The sequence below is a fragment of the Notolepis coatsorum genome, assembly GCF_963971535.1.
Source record: "Notolepis coatsorum genome assembly, chromosome: 3".
Classification (NCBI taxonomy): domain Eukaryota; kingdom Metazoa; phylum Chordata; class Actinopteri; order Aulopiformes; family Paralepididae; genus Notolepis; species Notolepis coatsorum.
Window position 1 is genome coordinate 131,337,859 of NC_140167.1, and position 23,700 is coordinate 131,361,558.

The 23,700-nt window shown below is 44.7% G+C and overlaps 1 protein-coding gene across 1 annotated transcript in view; it reads left to right on the forward strand.

Moving 5' to 3' along the window:
• LOC311226003 (uncharacterized protein) overlaps positions 1 to 23,700 on the forward strand; it is a gene marked incomplete at its 5' end in the record, with an annotated part of 157,398 nt that overhangs the window by 18,647 nt on the left and 115,051 nt on the right. The window contains 3 exons of the mRNA XM_084311385.1: positions 12,005 to 12,012; positions 21,793 to 21,955; positions 22,482 to 22,636. Of these exons, the coding sequence (XP_084167511.1) occupies positions 12,005 to 12,012; positions 21,793 to 21,955; positions 22,482 to 22,636 (326 nt within the window). The remainder of the gene's footprint in view (positions 1 to 12,004; positions 12,013 to 21,792; positions 21,956 to 22,481; positions 22,637 to 23,700) is intronic.

Here is a 23,700-nt window from a genome sequence, read left to right on the forward strand (position 1 = left end):
TGCGAACTTGATGATGTAATTGAATAGTATCTGTTTACAGTAGAAGTATAGTATTGGTTTACAGTAGAAGTACAGTATCTGTTTACAGTAGAAGTACAGTATAGTATTTTTTTTACATTAGAAGTACAGTATAGTATCTGTTTACAGTAGAAGTACAGTATATTATCTGTTTACAGTAGAAGTACAGTATATTATCTGTTTACAGTAAAATTACAGTATAGTATCGGTTTACAGTAGAAGTACAGTATATGTTTACAGTAGAAGTACAGTATAGTATCTTTTTACATTAGAAGTACAGTATAGTATCTGTTTACATTAGAAGTACAGTATAGTATCTGTTTACAGTAGAAGTACAGTATATTATCTGTTTACAGTAGAAGTACAGTATAGTATCTGTGTTGAAGGGTCTGCAATTAGGTAAAATTAGACCTAAAATAAGCCCCCCTTTAAGTTCACCAACCTGTTTAATATGTGGGAGTTAAGTTATTTATTTACCACATAAAGTTACACTGTCTGCCTAGTGCCTACTTATGGCATCTCAGGTTATATGACGGTGCTGCCATCTAGTGGGCCAGAGGTGGTAGTGTTCCCTCGTAAGTGCGTCACTTCCCCTAGGAGCTAGTTGACGTTAGAACTTGGCCGGTCTTGTTAGAGAACAAACGTACATTCAGCTTTGCTCGTAAAGTTATAGTTTGACGGTGACCAAGCATGTAAAGTTGCTTACCAAGCGGACATTATACCACCAAGAGAGAGTGAGTTTAGTACCCAGCTAATTCGATGTTTAGTAAACGTCTGGGATTAGCACATTACAGCGGACTATAGTATTCCCCATCTATCGTTAACAGTTAGCCGAAGCTAGCTAGCTCGGTGCTAATACCTAATGTAGCTTCCGCTCATGCTTCGATAGCTGCTCTATACTGGACATATCAGTCGATATATAACACAGACCAGAGAACATTTAGATAGGGTCTGTGTCGAAGGGACGCTGTAAAAGGACACAACTAGCCACTAGCAGTAGCCTGTGGTACAGAGGGGACCAGCGTGTCTGCAGCAGCTGTCGGCGTGCGCCGTGCAGCACTACGGAGCGGAGCGAGACACTCGGATCCACCACAGCGGAGCATCTGGTCTGCAGGAGCAGACTGGTGGCGCCTATCGGACCGGGCAGCATCTTCCCGCCCTCATCACCACGCAGAGGTCTACTACTCCTCATCACAGAACCCATCCGGGTCCTTTCTCACCCCCAGGATTATTAACTCTCTCCACCTCTCTCATACTACAGAGGGAATTGTTCCTCTGACACAGTGGTAACCGCGGCAACGTTTGGCCAGAACACTTTAATAGAACTATTTGGGCGCCCATCTAAATTTAACCATAGTATTTAATTAGGCATTGTGTAACGTGATAACAATATTTGTATGTATCTTTTTTCCCCTTTTTTGCTTATATAAATGGCACCATGATTCAAACAGTTTCCTCGCTCTTTCTAGTTTAGGTGACTCCATTTTAAGTTATTCACTCAGTTGTGTATTTGGTACAATTAGTTTAAGAGTTAAGGCATCCTATCACACCCCCCTAAGGTGACAATTATATACAGTCCTCTAAGCTCCCGCACAGTATCTGTTTACAGTAGAAGTACAGTATAGTATCTGTTTACAGTAAAAGTACAGTATGGTATCTGTTTACTAACCAAGCTAACCTGAACCAAGCTAAACTTACCTGAAATAGTCACTGCAGTCACACAGGGTGTTCTTGTGGGCGTTAAACTCAGTGCTGTTGACTTTAATAACCACATCACAGAGCCTTCCCTCCAGACGCAGCTCATTAAGGATTGTACAGGACATTGTTTCCTTTTCCATGTGGGGATTTTAAATTGTATCTACAGAATATATTCAAGTAGCCGGAAACAACAAGTGAGATCTTCGCTTGTCTTCTGAGATCTGAAATCTTCTGAGAGAATTGTTGAATATACTGTACACAAATGTTCTAGAATGTGCTATTATGACATCATACTGTGACATCACTAATGTTCTAGAATGTGCTATTATGACATACTGTGACATCACACATGTTCTAGAGTGTTTGATTATGACATCATACTGTGACATCACAAATGTTCTAGAATGTTCTATTATGACATACTGTGACATCACAAATGTTCTAGAGTGTTTGATTATGACATACTGTGACATCACAACGGAACATGTTTGAGTTGAATAATATAAATAATGTTGACGTTAAAAAAGAACAAATAAAATTATAAAAAACTACATAAAACAATGATACAAATTATAATAAAATATTTAAGTAAAATGTATAGAAATAAAGAAAAATAAGACAATGAAATAAAGATAATAATTAATTTAAACGCTATTTTAAAAAGGTACGTTTTGAGCAGTGCCAACTGAGTCTGCTGTCCTAACAGACTTGGGGTCTGTAGGATAAGCACTTATTCCCTCCGCCCTGAACATTTATGGAGATGTATGGGCCTTTTAAGTCAGTGATAAAAGTGTCTTTCAAGGATAAGTGAGCTCCTGCACTGATTATTATAGTTCAATATTCAATATTTGATCACCAAAAAACCCCAAAAAGCATAACAAGGCCCCTCCCTGCCCAAAAAGGGCCCCCAAAAATAGCACAGGCCCAGTGCCCTTTTCAGCCTTTGAGCACCTGCCCCTCTAACGTCCTGTGCACGTCCCTGGGTCACAGTCACAGGCGTGCTGCGAAGTTACCTGATATATAGGTCACCATCAGGCAATCTCTAATGGGAATGTCAGTTATCAGGTTTAAAAGTGTTGGGTTGTTGAAATGGTTCTAGGCCTATATAGGGATTAAGACTAATTACAATATCGGATCAATTCCCTCACTGGAATTATTTCCAAGTTCCAATTTGAATATATATGGTTACAAATGGACAGAGTTCTTATAAAGATAATACAATAAATAAATAATACAATAGCCTAATACAGGAAAGAAAAAGAATAACAGAATATTGAGGGATAAAGTAGGGGCTTTCTTTGTTTGTCAGTCTTATTAAGTATGGAACGAGGGATGTCCTGTGTCTAAGCTTCATGTAAGTTGAGGAGTCGGAGGAGTTGATGTTTTCTTTTTTTAAATGTGATTTCTAACCTTGTTGGCATCAACCAACTTGGGGGAGAGAGGACAGTATTATCTATGGCCTGGTGTGGACAGGGAGAGAGGACAATATGATCTATGCCCTGGTGTGGACAGGGAGAGAGGACAGTATTATCTATGGCCTGGTGTGGACAGGGAGAGAGGACAGGCTACAAAAAGCCCAAAACAAACTGGTCAGACTAAACTGCTTGGCCTTACTCCTAAAACCCACCTCACCCCAGCCCATTTTGACAATCTAGGATGGCTTAGAGTAGACGACAGAGTACAGCAACTTGCAATGGGCCTGGTCTACAAGATACACTACACGACTAAGATACCCATGTACCTGTCGAAATACTTCCTAAAGGTCAGTGAAGTCCACGACCACAACACCAGAGGGAGTTCCACAAATCACGTTCAACCCAGATTCGGCTCAAACAAGGGACTAAACACGTTTCGCAATTATGCCACAATAATGTGGAATGCCCACATTAATGGAATGTGAATCCCTACCCTCCTTCAAAACCGCTCTCAAAGAGCACCTATACGGGTGGCTGCAATTATAAACTGGCCCTGGTAAAAAATAAATAAATAAAATAAAAAATACAGTTTCTTCCCCTTCAGATGTATATTTTTTTTATTGTCTCTTTTTCTTACACAGTACTTATTTGTATGTCTTGTATGTCATAAATGTCTTGATGAATTGAAAATGGAGGACCCTGATGTAAACAAGATGAAAGTCTTTTTCTGGTCTTCATCCTCTTAGCAATTGTGTGTATTGAGCTGTACTGTATTGTACCCATTCTGCAATCTGTTAATAAAGTTTTCAGTCAATCAATATTCTGTACACATGGCCTGGTGTGGACAGGGAGAAGACAGTATTCTTACTTACCTGAAATAGTCACTGCAGTCACACAGGATGTTCTTGTGAGCATTAAACTCAGTGCTGTTGACTTTAATAACCACATCACAGAGCCTTCCCTCCAGACGCAGCTCATTAAGGATTGTACAGGACATTGTTTCCTTTTCCATGTGGGGATTTTAAATTGTATCTACAGAATATATTCAAGCTTACAGACAAGTAGCCGGAAACAACAAGTGAGATCTTCGCTTGTCTTCTGAGATCTGAAATCTTCTGAGAGAATTGTTGAATATACTGTACACAAATGTTCTAGAATGTGCTATTATGACATCATACTGTGACATCACTAATGTTCTAGAATGTCCTATTATGACATACTGGCTGCGGTTACATGGTGACTTTTAATTCCGAATTATAACTTCGGAATCAAATCATTCGGATGTAAAAAAAAATCATGCGAGTTTACATGTCAAATCTTAATTCCGACAAGGTGTTTACATGAAAGTCACTGTCTAATCGGGAGTTTTCGAGTCATCGTAAGGTTTGGGGCTGGGAAGGCTTCTGATTGGGTAAACGTAAACAGGATGTTAACGTCATTACGTTTACCGGAAGTAAACAAACAGCTGCGACCGGTATTCTCAGCTACTGTGCTAGCGTACCAAACAACATTAACCAGACTCTCGGTGTGTCTATTCTGCTAACGTTAAAGGCCTCTACATGCTACAGCAACTTCAAAGCAACTGCACCACAACATCGACAAAGCAAAGGTGTTGCAGACACTCTGCCTTTATGCTTCTGCAACATCGACGCACAGCTTATGTAACATTGTACCCCGTATGTAGCAACCCATTGATAACAAGCAGACAAATAAGCATAATTTTTACTTCCGGGCGGTGGGTTTCAAAATAAAAGAGCGACGTCTAAAAGCACCGTAAATACGTTTATTCTTTACAATATCTAACGTTACACGAACCTAAACTAATCTAAAGTTAGTTTAGGTTCGTGTTAACGTTAGATAATGTACAAAATAAACGTATTTACGGTGCTTTTAGACGTCGCTCTTTTATTTTGAAATCCCCAGACGGAAGTACTATAGTGTCTGTTGCTAGCAGCTTAACTTTTGCCGGCCGGTTCTGTGCTTTTTCTAGCTAACGTATCATCATTAGTTTCCAAAGGAGAGGAGAGAAAGACCGCGGCTCACATGCAGCTCAAACTACCTGTTGGAATAAATTAATTGATTGATGTTTAACTTGTCCCTGTGTGTGTCCAGTCATTTCGACTAGCAAATGTTGTATTTAACGTTACCTCAGGATACCATTGTATTTAGTTGGTTAGCTATGTAGCTACAGAAAGTATTCTGTACTTCTGTATGACAACTATTAAAGAACTTGAATGTGGATAGAATTTTGTATAGCATCAATACTAGCTGGCTGGCTACAGCTTTATTTACTAAATTATGGAGGCTTTTTAATCGTCAAGGTAAGAGAGGATTTGTCATGATCAACTGAAGGCCTATGCTATGGAACAATATGTGCCCCTGTTCGCGATCATCTATGTGTACTGTAGCCTATGCGCGATCATGCGCAGAAAGACCGGGGGGAACTCATTCCTAAAAATGCGTGAAAAGCGTTTACATGGACAGAAAAAGCTTTAATTCGGAATGATAAACGGAATAAACCGGCCACTTACATCGGAATGGATTTTATTTCGGAATGGCCATTTTCATTCGGAATTAAGTATTTTCAGATGTTTACATGATAACTTTAAATAGTATTTAACGTTAATTCCGAATGAAAAGGGGAATAATTCTGTACACATGGCCTGGTGTGGACAGGGAGAAGACAGTATTCTTACTTACCTGAAATAGTCACTGCAGTCACACAGGATGTTCTTGTGAGCATTAAACTCAGTGCTGTTGACTTTAATAACCACATCACAGAGCCTTCCCTCCAGACGCAGCTCATTAAGGATTGTACAGGACATTGTTTCCTTTTCCATGTGGGGATTTTAAATTGTATCTACAGAATATATTCAAGCTTACAGACAAGTAGCCGGAAACAACAAGTGAGATCTTCGCTTGTCTTCTGAGATCTGAAATCTTCTGAGAGAATTGTTGAATATACTGTACACAAATGTTCTAGAATGTGCTATTATGACATCATACTGTGACATCACTAATGTTCTAGAATGTCTATTATGACATACTGTGACATCACAAATGTTCTAGAGTGTTTGATTATGACATCATACTGTGACATCACAAATGTTCTAGAGTGGTTGATTATGACATCATACTGTGACATCACAACGGAACATGTTTGAGTTGAATAATATAAATAATATGTTGATGTTAAAAAAGAACAAATAAAATGATAAAAAACTACATAAAACAATGATACAAATTATAATAAAATATTTAAGTAAAATGTATAGAAATAAAGAAAAATAAGACAATGAAAAAAAGATAATAATTAATTTAAACGCTATTTTAAAAAGGTACGTTTTGAGCAGTGCCAACTGAGTCTGCTGTCCTAACAGACTTGGAGTCTGTAGGGTAAGCACTTATTCCCTCCGCCCTGAACATTTATGGAGATGTATGGGCCTTTTAAGTCAGTGATAAAAGTGTATTTCAAGGATAAGTGAGCTCCTGCACTGATTATTATAGTTCAATATTCAATATTTGATCACCAAAAAACCCCAAAAAGCATAACAAGGCCCGTCCCTGCCCAAAAAGGGCCCCCAAAAATAGCACAGGCCCAGTGCCCTTTTCAGCCTTTGAGCACCTGCCCCTTTAACGTCCTGTGCACGTCCCTGGTCACAAGGATAATGAAACAGTTTTGAACTTAAAGATGCATTACTTCCTGTATATATTCACAACTCCCTGAGTGACCCACCAATGGTGTAGCAAGAATATTGGATAAAGGAAGATAACAAATGACGAGCAGTGACATGGAAATGGGTCATAGTTTCTGTTTCCTAAGTGGGTGGAGATCATAACAGCATCTCAACATCTCTAGTCTTCTGTCAAAACCTTTTATTTATACCTATATCTCTCATTGGTGTGAATTAACCCTGGGCATGCTCCAGTCTCCTAAGTTGGGAGACATAAAGGTCTCTGGCCATAGGCAGTGGTCAGATGGTCAGTGGCGCCCCCTAGCAGCAGTGGCGGGCAGGTCCTACCACGCTACCTCATATAAAAGCCCACTCCTATGCAGTTTTACAACAGACCGTTCAAGTGCATCTAAATTTTCCTACGAGTCCAGATCCAGCCATCTCCTGTCTACAGGGGAAATTAACGGGTTAGCATTGGGGAGATTTGTTAATTATGGCACACAATGCATTTTCGCTTGTTGAGATTATGTTGGATTGCATTCAGAAGGTTGCATGTTCACAGGGGCGTAGCTGGAGGGGGGTAGCTTAGGATGATTCCAAGGGCCCAGCACTGGGGGGGGGGGCCCAATTATTTTATTATTATTATTTTTTTTACTAGACATCACTCAGGTGTATGATTGATGCTCTCATTGATACTATGTTTGTTTCTGAAGTGTGTGTGTGTGTGTGTGTGTGTGTGTGTGTGAGATATATAGAGAGAGGGGGGGTGAGAGAGATGAGGAAGGGGCAAGAGAGAAAGAGAGCTGGGAGAGTGTGTGTGAGAGAGAGGGGGGGGGTGATTACTCAGCCCTTGTGTGGGTGAATGTAACAAGTTCCTAACGTTTTCTTTCCCCTATTATTTCATGCACACTTTATTCATTGTTTTAAATTATTATTTTCTTAAGTTATTTTGTGCATCACTCTGTTTTGAATTTGATGCAAATTTGCAATGCATGAGGGTCATCCTTTTGTGTTAAATGGCTGCATAAAGCAAGCATTTGTTGACTCGCATGTTGATAAGAGTATTAAAACTTGGAACTTGAAAAAGATCTGTTTAAGGTAGAAAAAAAAGAGAAAAAAAAATGTGATTCAGACTGTCCAGGTCTGCTCCCACCACAGAGCTTGCTTTTTTGACCAGTTTGTTTATTTTGTCTGTGTTGGTGTTGCCCCCCCAGCATACCACAGCGGAGAAGAGGGCACCAGCAACCACAGACTGGTAGAACATCTGCAGCAGTTTGCTGCAGACATTAAAAGACCTGAGCCTTCTCAGGAAAAACAGTCTGCTCTGTCCCTTCCTGTAGGGCCTCGATGTTGTTCGTCCAGTCCAGTTTACTATCACTTGACCCAGGGTTGTTCCCAGCCTAGTGCGACTCAAGGTTCTTTGGTAGACTATTGCATTGGTCCATTCATTGAAGATGAACACAATGCCACATCCTTTACTAGGCTCACCCACCAACAGTGCAGGTGCTGAACTGCTGATCCGAATGTATAGGTAAAAACCATATTATGCGTTTTCATCAATAAATAAATGGCCAAATTTTTTTTTGCTTGTGCGCTCACATTCTTTGGGGGCCCACTAATACATTCTTTCTGGGGCCCAGAATCTACCTTTCTGGGGCCCAGAATCTACAGCTACGCCCCTGCATGTTCATATCACATCGGGGCGGGGGTCAGTACATTTAAGTAATTTCCCCACTGGGACAAGTTATTCTTCTGCATATAGTGTATGTGGGTTGTAACTGAGGGGTACAATTCCCTGACTGTATTGATAAGTATGGTATCATTAAACCACTACCGCTTTATGTACTTTAACTACTGGCCATACAGTACACGATATCTAAATATGATGAACACTTTCCCACAATGAAATCGGGTCCACACAAAGGTAATAATCAAATATTTAATATATAGCAAAAGGTACATATAATATTCACCATTACATTTATGATTTGAATGCACTTGTAAGGCAAATGAGTACTCGTAGGCAAATCAACACTGAATGTCCAATCTCTGGTTACGCATGAAGCAAGTATACAACCTGGCTCTTAGGGAATTATAACGATGGCACACTTAATGATTATAGCTGGATATACTGTAGGGGTCCTCCCGGTTGTAAGCCGGTAGGGGGGGTAGGAGAGCCGTCGGCAGTATCCCGTCTGGTCAACGATGTCTAGGGAGACTTCACGTACAGAAGACAGTGCAGTAGAATCTTGATCCACAGATGAATACACCTTGGCTCTCTTGTAGGCTGTAGCTGTAGCTGTAGCTCCACAGTGAAGAAGAAGCGAGGCGACCTCAGTCTGGTCTGAGCGCCGTCTCACCTTGACTCCTCTCGGGGTAAATCCAACACTCACCGGTGTTGGCGATTATCCGCTCCACAAATCAAAGTACCAAAGCAAATATATATTCCATGCCGCATAGGGCTCAGCAGTCGTCGGGTAGGTAATCCAATGTACAGGTCCACTCGGTCCTCGCCTAGAACTCCTCGGATGAAAGCACCACGTGTGGTCTGCCCAACCTGGTTAAGACTCTAGATAACACGAGGAAGCGACGGGGATGCTGCTCACTTTAGAACTCTAACCGCCCGATGCACCATACACGATAGACTATTATTACTTAATAGAAATACGGTGCCAAACTCTGACAATTCAGCTATTAATTCGCACGAGGTCTCAATGCTATTCTAAAGCCAAACAGGCCATACTACACCGCACGCGGTATCGTGGGGTGAGGCTTCACGTTCTGTTACTTAGTTGGGTAGAAGGGTAAAGGACTAAGGGATAAGAGGACTTCTACATTTACTTGCGCCATATTTATATGCACGGTGAACAAATAGTGCCACTCTCTTTTCGGTAGCCGTATTCCTGCGCAGAGCCGGGGCTAGTAGGGACATGTTTCGTCGGTACCATTGAACTTGGCTCCAAGGGGCTTGTCTCCTGGCGCCAGTTCCTTGTCCAATAAGAGAATGAACTATTATGGGCTATAGTAGACTAAAGGGATATTCCGTGTATATGTACAAGGAATATACAAGGGATATCAAACGATATACAAATACTATTCAATATATATCCATAAATAAATATATATATTCGGTTTAATCTGATCCTTCACAACATGGGTAGTCCTTAGGTTTTGTGTAATTGTATGTCCCAGGGCTAAAGAGCATTGAATTGAAAATGGAGGAGCCTTATGTAAACAAGACGAAAGTATTTTTCTGGTCTGCATCCTCTTAGCAGTTGTTTGTATTATGCCGTACTGTATTGTACCCATTCTGCAAACGTTTTCAATCAATCAATACTCGGGAGCCTCCCCAGGTAGGCTTCCCCTCCTGGTGTAATGCTGGATGACCGTGCAGCCCCCCCCCCTCCTGGTGTAATGCTGGATGACCGTGTAGCCCCCCCTCTCCTGGTGTAATGCTGGATGACTGTGCAGCCCCCCCTCTCCTGGTGTAATGCTGGATGACCATGCAGCCCCCCCTCTCCTGGTGTAATGCTGGATGACCGTGCATCCCCCCCTCTCCTGGTGTAATGCTGGATGACCGTGCAGCCCCCCCTCTCCTGGTGTAATGCTGGATGACCGTGCATCCCCCCCTCTCCTGGTGTAATGCTGGATGACCGTGCAGCCCCCCCTCTCCTGGTGTAATGCTGGATGACCGTGCAGCCCCCCCTCTCCTGGTGTAATGCTGGATGACCGTGCAGCCCCTCCCTCTCCTGGTGTAATGCTGGATGACCGTGCAGCCCCCCCTCTCCTGGTGTAATGCTGGATGACTGTGCAGCCCCCCCTCTCCTGGTGTAATGCTGGATGACCGTGCAGCCCCTCCCTCTCCTGGTGTAATGCTGGATGACCGTGCAGCCCCCCCCTCTCCTGGTGTAATGCTGGATGACCGTGCATACCATCTTTTGCGTATAGATCGCTGTTTGGCAGCATTACAGATTATACCTTTAAATATCGTAATATTCTTGGCAATGTAAAAATTACAATGAATTGTTTATTCTTCATTGTCATTTTGAATATATGACCTTCGAAGCTTTTTTTTGGCAATCGAAGCTTCGGGGCCGAGCTTCGATTTTAATTCGAAGCTTCGATTAAAAAAAAAAAAAAAACTTTTTTTATTTTGTTTATTTATTTTTTTTATCTTATGTTGTGGGACTTGTACAGCACTTTGGTAAACTTTGTTGTTTTTAAATGTGCTCTATAAATAAAGTGGATTGTTCACACACACACACAAATCGAAGTAAAAAATACAAATAAAAAATGAAAATCGAAAAGCGAGAGACTAAACCTGTTGTTGTTAGCTTACATGCTAACGTGAATGGGATCGACCATAGCATTGCGGCTAGGCTAGCTACCATAGCAGTATAGCTCTAGTTGAATGGATAAACGTTATTTAACATTGCAGAATGGGTACAATACAATACGGCTGAATACAAACAGTTGTTAAGGGGGGGTGCAGAGTCATCAACACAATGTACCACCAAGAGCAGAGAGTTTATGTCTCTCAAAAAGCGAGAGACTAAACCTACAGTAAAGCTCTTGTTGTTAGCTTACATGCTAACGTGAATGTGATCGGCCATAGCATTGCGGCTAGGCTAGCTACCATAGCAGTACAGCAGCTAGTTGAATGGATACACGTTATTTCGATGGCACAAGCTTAAAAAAAAAAAAAAATTGAAGTTAAAAAAATAAAACTTTTATTTATTGTTTATTTTTTTTAAACTTCGATTTTTTTTTAAATGTTCGAAGCTTGTGCCATCGAACGAAGCTTCGAAGCTTCGAAGTATTTAAGACAGCCCTAATGTATATATATATATATATATATATATATATATATATATATATATATATATATATATAACGTAGGATGGAGGGTGTAGTGTGGGGTAAGGGGTGTAGTGTGGGGAAGGGGGGTGGAGTGGGGGAGGGGTGGAGTGTAGTAAAGGGGAGGTGGTGGGGGGTGTAGTGTCAGGGTGGAGGGGGTGGCATATGGGGGAGGGGTGGGGGTGTAGTGTGAGGATGAGGGTGGAGGGGATGGGGGGCGGGGTGGGGTGTGTAGTGTGGGGGTCATCAAGCTCTTCCAGTTCCAGTCATTTAATATTTCAGGCCTACATGTCTATGGAGGATTCAGTTGTGACTGTGCATATCTCTCTTGTCTGACTCTAGAGAAGACGGTAAGCACATTTCCCATAATGTTGGCATGTTCCTTTAATTAGCAAATAAACAGAAATAGCCATTTCAGTTTACATTGTGTATTAACTGAATTGAAACCCAAGGCTGTGTGAAAAGCCACGATAATGGCATTAACCTGTATTGGGATTGACCAGACTGACTGAAATTGTACAACAAGACGTAGCTGGCGGAAGAAAACCTCGTAACTAAATTTTTTTTTCTTTTTTTTATAAATCAACTCAGTAGATCATCCTCCATATGCGTGTGTGGTTTTACAAAGTTTAAACAATGGGAAAGCATTAAACCGATCATTTGTCTAAACCTCGTAAGTCTATTCACCCTCTGTGTTAGTTTTTTTCATCTCCTGAAAAGTTGGGTTTTTGGAGTTACAAGGTTTTCTTCCGCCAGCGACGAAGATCATGTTCATAGCTGATCCTCCATGGAGTTCTAGAATCTAGATGAGCAGGGTCTGCGTCCTGGGACAAGATGAGGCAAATTGGACCCATTGCACCAAGGAAGCTCTAAAATAGTAAACGGTAAACATAGGAGGTTGAACTAAATTTACATGATTTTAACTAGCATTTATTTATTTATTTATTTATTATTTATTTGTATAACCTGTACTAGTTCATTCATGTTGTATTCTACTACATTGGCTGCTACCTCTAACAGTGCTATCAATGCACTATACCGTATACAGTTCAACCTGCAAGGCCTAGAAAAGCAAGTCACCCTTCACTGCCACTGGGGACAATGATTTGTGTGAAGGTGGTGCAGTGAAGGCCAGTCAGTATGGATCCCGTTGAGTAGGTCATAAAACTGCTAGGGTGGACAGAGCTGCTGGAGTGAAAGGTGTCATGGTAAGATTACTACAGTAATAGAGGCCATTTCCAAACCGAGAACCATGACCCTGAACTCTGGCTTCAAGCCTTGAATCTCTCTGGAACAAATTCTAAAACCCAGACTCGATGGCATCACGACAGGCCACAGAGATGGCCGTATGTAAGGGGTGTAGTGCAGTGGTTCTCAACCCTTTTGCAATCCCTGAAAACAGGGATATCCGGATTTGCGACCTGCCAACATAGTCATGCAGTGGAGAGTATACACATGTATACTCACCTCTTAATGACCCCCAACCCCCAGGTTGAGAACCACTGGTGTTGTGGGTGATGGACCCTGCCTCTGGAACCACATGTAGCCCTGCTGGCCTGAATCCAACCACAACCCAACCCCTTCTCCTCTTCTGGGTCTCCCCTAATCCGTCTCCCTCTCAGCCATCTGTCTCAATAAAGACAAAATACTAAAAGGAGTGGATAGCCCAAAAACGATAGGTTATGACTATAACCAAGTTCTGTTAGTTAGGGGCGATGCTTGGCATCACACTGCACTATCTCGCGTACGTGCACGCGTACTGAATAAACCACAAATGTACCTCTAATACCAGTATTAGTCTGACCACACCCCTCATCAGCTTACCTTCATAAGCAGGTGTGTGGTCACCTGCTCTCCTCCTTCCCAAGCTTTCACCACAAGGTGAGGACAAGGGCTGCAGCGGCCGTCTGATGCCAAGCATCGCCCCTAACTAACAGAACTTGGTTATAGTCATAACCTATCGTTCTGTATCGTTAGTGGCTTAGCTTGGCATCACACTGCACAAGGGAGGCCAAGCGGAGCCACTGGCTGACAAATACACCCCGCTGACAGCCCCCCAAAACCATCAGAACAGGGAGGGCCGAGCCCCCCCGACCCCCCCTAATGGAGGGTATCCCCCCTATTAGAGGCTTCACGGGAAGGCGACGGACCCGACCGTGCGAAGAGGCACTCAAGCAACTTAACGCACAGGGTGAGCAGACCGTGGCTTGACCCCACGACTACACACACGCACAACCCGCATGCCACCCGGGAACGAACGGAGGAACAACCTCGTCACTGCCCCCAGAATCACGGGGTCAAGGGCAAACCCAACCCCGTGGCAAGGCCGTAGCAGCGGAGCGCGAAGGAAGACCCAGACCCACCAAAAGGACTGGACTCCCTGGAATGGGGGCCCGGAGAAGTCCATGATGCCAGCATCAAGACCCCACCAGGTGGGCACGTAGTGCCCCGCCCCCCACATCGCCAGCGTATTCGGACAAAGGCCCCCCAGTTACTGCACCTGGTAATCCCAGGCGGTATCCCAACCAAGTACTAACCAGGCCAGAACCTGCTTAGCTTCCGAGATCGGACGAGATCGGGCGTGTTCAGGTCGGTATGGCCGTAAGCCGAGCGGGCCCCGTCCCCCCAACAGTACACCGCCTGGCACACTAACCCTGCAGAACAGACAGTCAGCATGGCCGTAAGCACACAAAAAAGGTTAACCAACGGAAGCAGGCAGCGCACCGGGGAAAAACCAGGCAACAGGCTGTTAACCCTAGCCTGGAGACTGCGGACGAGACAGGCGCCAGAGGGGACAGCTGAACACAGCTGCCCCGGCGGAAGGGGCGTATGCTGGCGTTGTTGCATGACCAAGCCTCCATTTAAAAACCCCCACCCAGAGGGGTCGAGGCAGAGAAGGCTGACACGATTGGCAGACGTCATGAACGTGCAGGGGCACCCTCAAACGGTGAACCCGGGAGTTGACACTGCACCAACACACCAGGGAACCAACCACCTCGGTGTTACCCAATGCGGTGGTTGTTCCTATAACCCCTCAAGAAAAAACTCCAAAACACACCTGCGGGTATACACCGGCTATACCACAGTACAAGTGTTTCAGTTTTCAAAAAAGGGTTAACCCAGGCCTACGGGTCGCAAACATCACTTCGGACCGGGCCTGGCGGTACGGGAAGCACAGGGTCACCAGAGGAGGTCAAAAAACCACCCCCACAGGCCCCTCTTCGCCATGCGTGAGAGAGGAGCGAAAAATAATGGAGAACCAGCCCCTAAGCACACCGTACTTGGTATTCCCAGGCGGTCTCCCAACCAAGTACTAACCAGGACCAACCTGTGTAGCGGCCGAGATCCGACGAGATCGAGCGCGTACAGAATGGCATGGCTGTAAGCCATGACGACAGTGCTGAGTAAAAACATACCCAACCAGGGTCTCCATAGCGCTTAACCCTGTGACACCCAGACCGACCTGGCATTTTTCCCCCTGAAAAAAGCCCAAGTCCCTCAGGGTACCAGAACAGCAGATCTGCATCCCCGGCGGACAACGGGTTCAACTGATCTGGACCAGCGTGACCAGAACCAGTCCCGTGCCCTAACCACGCCGACATGCCTACTCCAGGAGAAGGGCAGATATGCGTGTTGATCTTAACATGAAAAGAAGGCGCCACCCAGACGTTCGGACGAACCGCGCCTGGTGGCCCACCCCAAGGGCGTGAGACCCCACCACATATGTTCAGATCCATCCCGTCATCATCCCCCAGACATGAACGAGAATCCGTCGACAACCCACCCAGGTCATGGGATGTGGTCGTCGGAAGAGGAAAAACCCCCATCTCAGTTGCTTTATAAAAACGCTGTTTCAACCACAAGCAACCAAGGCGTGCCAGTCAATCGCCTGTTTACAGCGAGCTAGCACTATACGTGCGTCGGGACACACCCCCATCAATGAACAGGCTATTTAGACCTGTCATTGAATCCCCAAGGCGCCCAGGGGAACGACAAGAGGGGTGTGACACTCCCTAACTCCAACACTTCTGGAATAGAAAGAAGGAAGCATCAACAGTATGTATCCCAGTCTACACAGCCGGGGTAAAAAATTTTCACATTTTTACATCCCACCACCCTCCCATAGGAAAGAGACGGGGATCCCCAGAGAGACTTCCCACGTGAGCTGTACAGATTGAAAAGAATATATTGCACCTTGAGCCATGTAAAAAACTGGTTTTAGGGCCTCCGGGGAAGAGGCACTGAACCCATACACACTCAATAAACGAATTGAATCGAATATACATACAATAGAAAAAGGACCCTTCTAGAGGGTCCACTCACTTTGACAATCTGAGGAGGAAGGCTCTGTACTCTGATGGAGGCTTCCTCACATGGAAGAAGGAGTCCGAACTCACAGAAGGCCTGAATAGGCGCTTGGTGAGGAGGAGCCCTGACCACCCCCCCTGAAAACAGATCCATCACATGGACCTGAACAGCACACGGAAGTCCTACCAACAGAGACGCGCACGGTGACGTACTCTATGGCGGGGGAATTCCTGCGGTGCACACGCCCAATATACCAGGCCGTGGGACCAGGAACTCCCTCCCCCCCCCCCCCCCCCCCCCCCCCGTAACGTGCCGAACCGCCACGTGACGGGAACCTTGAAGGACAGGGGGTGTACCCCTGACCGACAGAACAATGGGGAGAGGAAAGGTTACCAGTTCACCCCTTTACGACCCCACACCCATGATACGATGTAACTACAAAAAGAGAATATGACACAGTCATAGTCAGCTCCATGAAGCGTTTCACAGCTCCACACAGCGCATGAGCTAACCTGCTATCTGATTTTTACTAAGGAAAAACACAGAATAGAGAGGGCTCTAAGAACCCCGGTCCAACATACACATGTGCTTCTGTGGCCAGTACAACCCAGTTGTAGGTCACATGACACACACAACCCATCATCACCTACAAAAAATGGCAAAAACACTCAACAGAGGAACGCCGTTTTTTTCACAATGAGAGAATACATCATTCTTGATTAGTATCGACCACAGGCCTTGCTAAGCACACATGACAGCAACCAAACCAATTTCCCTTTAGGAAAAAGTTTCTCCAGCAGATTTAGCACAACCTCAGCAATCAAGCTAAGAGTTACATCGTATCCCTACCACACAAAAGACACAATTAATGCACAACATGTCTGACAGGAGGATGAAAAAGTCCCCAGGGAACCGGGGGGGGAAACACAATCCTCCTATTTTACCCTCAATACGGCCAGTTAAAACAGGAAAACCTGTTAATGTGTGAACACACTGTTCATTGTCATTACAGTCTGAGAAAGAACATTCTTTTACTCACTTGTCACCAAGCATAGCTTCATAGGTTAGTTACCTTAGTTGTGAGTACACGGCCGTGTTTCTCACACAACAACCAGATCATTACATCCCGTTTGCACGGAGAAGCTAACTGCCAGTGACAAAAACAGCTCACACATAACCCGCAACGTATCCTAAATGCATTGTAGCAACACACGTTTTGGGAAAAACACCGTTATTCACAATACATTTAGCAAAGTAAAACCAGAAGACGTGTTATGAGGTCTGGTCAACCCCGTTCCTACCCGGAACGCAGATCAGCGAAGTGCAGTCACAGACACCGTAGGAAACACAGCCGCTCCTGTGTTGTTCGAACTGGGCAGCGTCGCCGCTCCAACCCGCACTACAGTCCTTTGTTGATGCAACCTTGCCGTCCTGGCTCAGGGCAGGGTCGACGAAACATCCCCTGTCAAGGATGACGTCGTAGTCAAGAGTGTAAAACATGTTAAAATCAAAGCACGTTCAACAGAATAGCTATCAAGCTAACGGCCGCTCCAACCATTCGGGTGCTACTGCTTCCGCTCGCGAGACGCCGATCTAACGACGCACGCGATCAGAAGCGAGCTCACGGCGGCGCGCGAGAAGCTAAGCTACCCCGCGCCAGGCCATGGCCATAGCAGCAAGCTAACGTTACCTAGCGACCACGACATGCTAGCCCCGCAGCTAACAGCTGACTGGCTAATAGTAGGCCCTAAGCAGGCCATGCAGCGATCCAGCAGGCTAACGCAGCAGTTAACAGCTGACTGGCTAACCGTAAGCTATGAACATGTAAACAATGACATAACACTCACCCAGACAGGCCGCCGTTCTGAACCTCTCCTCACTTTTTAAGAGAAAAGAGAAAACAAGATGTCAACACCGCTTCACAACGGTGACTTTACCACATCCGACGGAATCAGCACAGTACCAACTGGCCTGTGTAGCTGACTTTGAACATGAATCTGCCGCTATCGCACATTACATGCACATATCCCCTCGTGAAGGAATACTCTCATTTGGATATGAAAGATGGGGCCTTAACACGGTGACAGAGAGAATTCACTCGTCCAGAACACACAGGGATCACCAGTGTCAATGGTCGCGGCCCACTAGTTAAAACTATAATGGTCTTCAGACCAAGGTCTTCTGTCGCCTAGGCGGCTGAACAAAGGACCCTAGCCTGGGGCCGGTTTCCATAAACTTTGTCAAGTAGCCCCCATAGCACTAACAGACAAGTGGAGCCCGCCAGCAAACACTACTCACCCAACCTGGAACGCACCGCTTCTCACAACAGCGGCATGTCCGACAGTTCAGCTGTGGCCTGACAGGTTTCACCCCAACAAACACAGCAAGGAACTGCAGTTGAGAAGCATGCAGCGGCGTGCTCCCAATACGAAAACCGGTGGAGGGTTTTTAGAATGATCATCATCTTCCAGACACTCCAGTACGAAGACAATATCGCCGTATTTTCTCGAAAATAGTGAGAGAGAAAATAAAGATATGATGTCAACGTATCCTTGTTTCCCAAAGCTGCTCCTAAACCTTTCTTCCATCATGGTGTCAAGTGTGGGGATCTACCGAGGCACTTCTTCCTTGTGGTGAAAGCGAGAAGGAAGAGAGCAGGTGACCACACACCTGCTTATGAAGGTAAGCTGATGAGGGGTGTGGTCAGACTAATACTGGTATTAGAGGTACATTTGTGGTTTATTCAGTACGCGTGCACGTACGCGAGATAGTGCAGTGTGATGCCAAGCTAAGCCACTAACGATACAACTATTGTATGCAATTACCCTGGTTTGATTACTCAGTTTGTTTGTTTTTATTTCCCCAACCATACTGCCTCAAAGCAGCCCGATCTTGCCTAAAATAATGTAAATATAGTACTAATCGACCACAGGAAAAAGGTACATATTGTAAGTTATCTTATAATAAGTAATATATTGACATATTTATAAAATGTACAATGTGTATATTACAATTAAATAAGTACATATATATATTTTTTTTTTCTTTTAACGTTTTCAGAAAACCTTCCCTGCTGAGGAATGAACCCAGGGCACTCGCATGGGAGGCAAATGCCTTTACCTCAAGACTACCAAGACAAACTTTTCTGATAGCCTCGCCAAAACCCGAATTTACCTTAAACTAACCACCCTAACCCTAACCTTAACCACACTGTAACCAAACTAACCACCTTAACCCTAACTTTATATTTTAAACATGACTGTTAAATGTTAAAACAAACCATCATGATAGTATTGCTGTAGTATTTTTATCAAGGTGAGAGTAGGTGGGTTAGTCTAGTGCTGAGAGCACTCACCTGCAACCACAATCATTGTTGGTTAGAATAGTGGTTCCCAAAGTCGGGGTCGCGACCCAAAGGTGGGCCGCGAGCAGCCACGGGAGGGCCGCGAGATGATTTATAAAAAACAAAAAAGAAATCCCATTTTTTTCTTTTCTTTTTAGGCCACTGAACTTAGAAGCAGGCCAGGACAGTGTTTCTAGTTGTATTCTAAAATTCTATTCTATTGTATTCTAAAATGTGACTATATGGTTTTATATTAACTTAATAAATAAACAAAAACAAAAAATCTACTTATTTCAACGAACATTTCAAACTAAATAACAGATTATGCACATAAAACACTGAAAACAACCGAAGCAACAATAGTATTTTAATGAGGCTATTATTATTATCATTATTATTTTGCAACAAGTTAGCCCTCTCATAAATAGCACATATAAATGAATAACTAACTTGAACTAACTTAATAGGATTGAAGTGATATTTGGCTTAAAAAATCGGTCGCCTGACAAAAAAATAAATAAAAAAAGCCTGACGATGTGCATTGGGCTGCGGCTCTCTGACGCCTTATTTTCTGGGTCCCGGCCTGAAAAGTTTGGGAACCCCTGGGTTAGATCACCGGTTGCTGAGTTTGTTTTGGACTTTTGCAGATAGGAGACATACATATATTACTTATACAAGGTGTAAATATATTACTTATGCTTATAACATAATGTACATTATGTACCTTTTTTCCTGTCGTCGATTAGTACTTTATTTATGTTTTCTGATGGAACCATGTTAAACAAGAAGATAGATACCAATTTCCTCTATGCGTTCAGTAAAAAGCTATCCAGCTACAAGCTAGCCTAGCTTGGTACAAATGAATGGAAGTGGATTCTTGGTCAAAAGCTTGGGTAGCTGGGCCGTATCCACTTCCATTAATTATAGGCTGGTTAGTACAACCTAGTTTCAAGAATAGCATTGGTGATGAGTCAACCCTAACCACTAACACAGATATCAAAGAGGTCCTGGACACCAGCAGTAGACCTATTACTTTGTTTTGAATTCATTGATTCAACCTATTGGGGCTAGATCATGTTCTGTTTTAGTCCTGTGAACTCTAAATATATCATGTTCTGTTTTAGTCCTGTGATCTCTAGATATATATTGTTCTGTTTTAGACTAAATAGATTCTGTTCTGTTTAGGTCCTGTGAACTCTAGATATATCCTGTTCTATATTAGTTCTGTGAACTCTGGATAGATCCTGTTCTATATTAGTTCTGTGAACTCTGGATAGATCCTGTTCTATTTTAGACTTGTGAACTCTAAATAGACCATGTTCTGTTTTAGACTTGTGAACTCTAAATAGATCATGTTCTGTTTTAGACTTGTGAACTCTATATCCTGTTGTGTTTTGGTCCTGTGTGTAACGGGGAAGCCTGTGAGCCCTGTTCGACTCCCCCTCGGGACATAAGCATTTAACAACAACACAATGCAGACCAATACGATCCGTCACAGTGGTGCCATGACCCGGATGTCCTGAGGGGCGTGAGTTTAGGGAGGTGAGTGTAACGGGGAAGCCCGTGAGTATATCCACAGTCACAGAAACAGGGGTGTTGACAAGTGACTGTGGCAGTAAGCGGGCTGGTAAGTTAAACTCACTTCCTCATAACAGGGTTAATAGACGCATAGGTACGGTACATAGCAGTGGATTCACTTCTTAGTGCAGCGGCCTATGTCGTCGCCCGCGGCGCGGGAGCTCCCCTGTTCGACTCCCCCTCGTGACATAAGCATTTAACAACAACACAACGCAGACCAATACGATCCGTCACATGTGCACTCTATAGATCCTGTTCTGTTTTGATCCTGTGAACTCTAGATAGATATAACTCTAGATAAATCCTGTTATATTTCATTTATGGCTTTGCGCTCTGCTCTATTGGAACTGTCCCTCTAATCATATACTATCATGAAAACTTTCAACCACATGTACGCTCCTCACCTGCCTGGCCACACCCACATCCGCTCATACATAAGCGGGGCCATGGCCATACTACCAGCTCCTTCCCTACTTTCACCACCGTGAAGTCCGTGTATAGCACCGCTTCAAGTTTAGTGCTTAAAGTAGTTAGTTAGTTATAGGAGGTGTGTTGGCGTTGTCTTTTGTTTCTCCCTCTCTCACTAATTTACGGGAGAGAGAAAAGATAATGTCCTTTACCACCGGAGAGTCTAGAGGATTATTCTGACCTCCACCGGCGTTTCACATTTGGGGAGTGCGCGCTGCTGGGCAGTTCCCCCGCCAGCGTTGCGCTCCGGCTTTGCAGCTGGATACTGTTGCCGCGAGAGGCAGTCGGCTGGTCTGACATCCTCACTAGGTGGGTGGTGTCTTGCGACACGGGCCTCAGATGTGTCAGTTGTGCGGGGTCGGCTGCGCAGGCTTGCGGCCCCGCAGAACAGCCGGATACGAGCGAGGATTCCTCCGTTGCCTCTCCATCGCAGGATGGAGGGGACGAGGGGTTCTTGTTTGACACCCCACGAAAACAGAGGCTTCGTTTTCCTGGGAGCCCCAAGTCCGAGTCTGGGTTCGAGTCCCAAGTCTCTGAGGAGGGATGCCCTCTGCTAGCCGCACCGGATGCTGGCTCCTGCCTATCCTATGGAGACAGTGAGTGCAGCCTCCCGGCGCGAGGGGTGCGAGTTTGCGTGATTTTTAGCCCGAACTCAAGGCGGCAGTAGCCCGCATAGAACGGGGCTTGCTGCCGACGCTGCTGTATCTCTGGTAACGCTGTCCTGTGAGAGAGAAGGGTGTTGTCTGCCCTTTTTTTCTTTGGGCTAAAGAAGAGGCAGTCGGCTGTCTGAAGTGATCAGGCCTGCATCGCTATTCCTCACATTACACAGCTTCAGTAGTAGCCGTTAGCTAACAGTGGGCCCGTGAGAGCTAACCGTTAGCTTGCTGCTGCGTTAGCCGGTGGCTATCGGTGGGCCGGTGGCTATCGGTGGGCCGGTAAGAACTAGCTGTTAGCCGGTAGCTGGCCGTTGGTCAGAGCCGACGGTGGGCCTGTGAAGGCTAGCTGTTAGCTTGGTGCTAACCGTCAGCCTGGAGTTAGCCGATTAGCTTGTGCTAACCGTTGACGTTAGCCGTGGGGAGGTAGCGGGCCCTGAGCACTCTGATTTGGCGTCATCTCTGGCAGAAGATGTCGTCGGCCTGCACCATGGCCGGCCGCAGGATGTGGGCGACACACCGGAGCGAGACTCCAGCCGTCGACGCTTCTGGCCCCGCCAGCACGAGGCCTTGTCAACGTGGTGGACCAGCCATTTGTTGCGGCCATTCATCCTGCGTCTGGGGGTCAGGTAGGACACGGTTACACTATGCCCCACTCTTCCCCCCCCCCCAAAATGTTTTTGGTTAATAACAATGTTTTGGTAAACGTAGCATTGAGTCCACAACTGGTATGGGTGTTAGCTTACAGAGTTGTACATATGTGGCATATGAACCAAGGACCTTTTGAGTCCCTCTCTTTAGTCTGATATTTTTTCTTTGCTTAAGGGTAATGATAAAAATAGCAGGTGGCAAGTTTTTCACACATAAGCCAGAGCCGTGAAATAAAACCAGTTTCTTTACACAAACGAGGATATCGGCTGTGGCTGGCGTGCATGATGTAAAGCTTTTACTCTACAGGTAAGTATGTGCTTTCATGTAGCGCGCTATGCAACTGGTGTCGCGGCTCTGCTTTTTTATGGAGTCGTATCAGGGGTGAGGTGTTGAGGGGGGTGGACAGAATAAACCTCCCCCCCGGATATAGTTATATCCTTTATGTAACTGAGGGGTACAATTCCCTGACTGTATTAATAAGTATGGTATCATTAAACCACTACTGTCTTATGTACATTACTACTGGCCATACAGTACACAGGTATATGATATGAACACCTCCACAATGATACGGTTCCACACAAATATTGGTTAGAATAATATTTATTAGCAGCAATGATAGTATATAATAATACTTTACGTAGGGTCGCGCTTATAAGGCGAAAGAATGTACGTGAGTAAGTCAAGAGCGTAAGTCCATTAGAATAGTACGCAGGAGATAATAAATACCACCTGTATCTTAGGAATTATATCTATGGTACACTAGTAGGGCAGCGGGAGATACTAGTAGGGTCCCTCCGGTTGTAGGCCAGCAGGGGGAGGAAATGTTTGAATGCAAACTCTGGATTAACGGGGAATCAATAAGCTCCAGCTACGGGAGTCGGTACATTACTCCCTTGATCGGCAGACGAAAGCAGCAGCTGTAATCCAAGTATGCGTGCAGCATAGGTGAAAGCCGGTCAGCCTCTCCGAGAGACGGGCTCGAGTGATGTTCCTCACGGGTAAATCCCACACAGTAGTGGGGTGTAGACGATTCT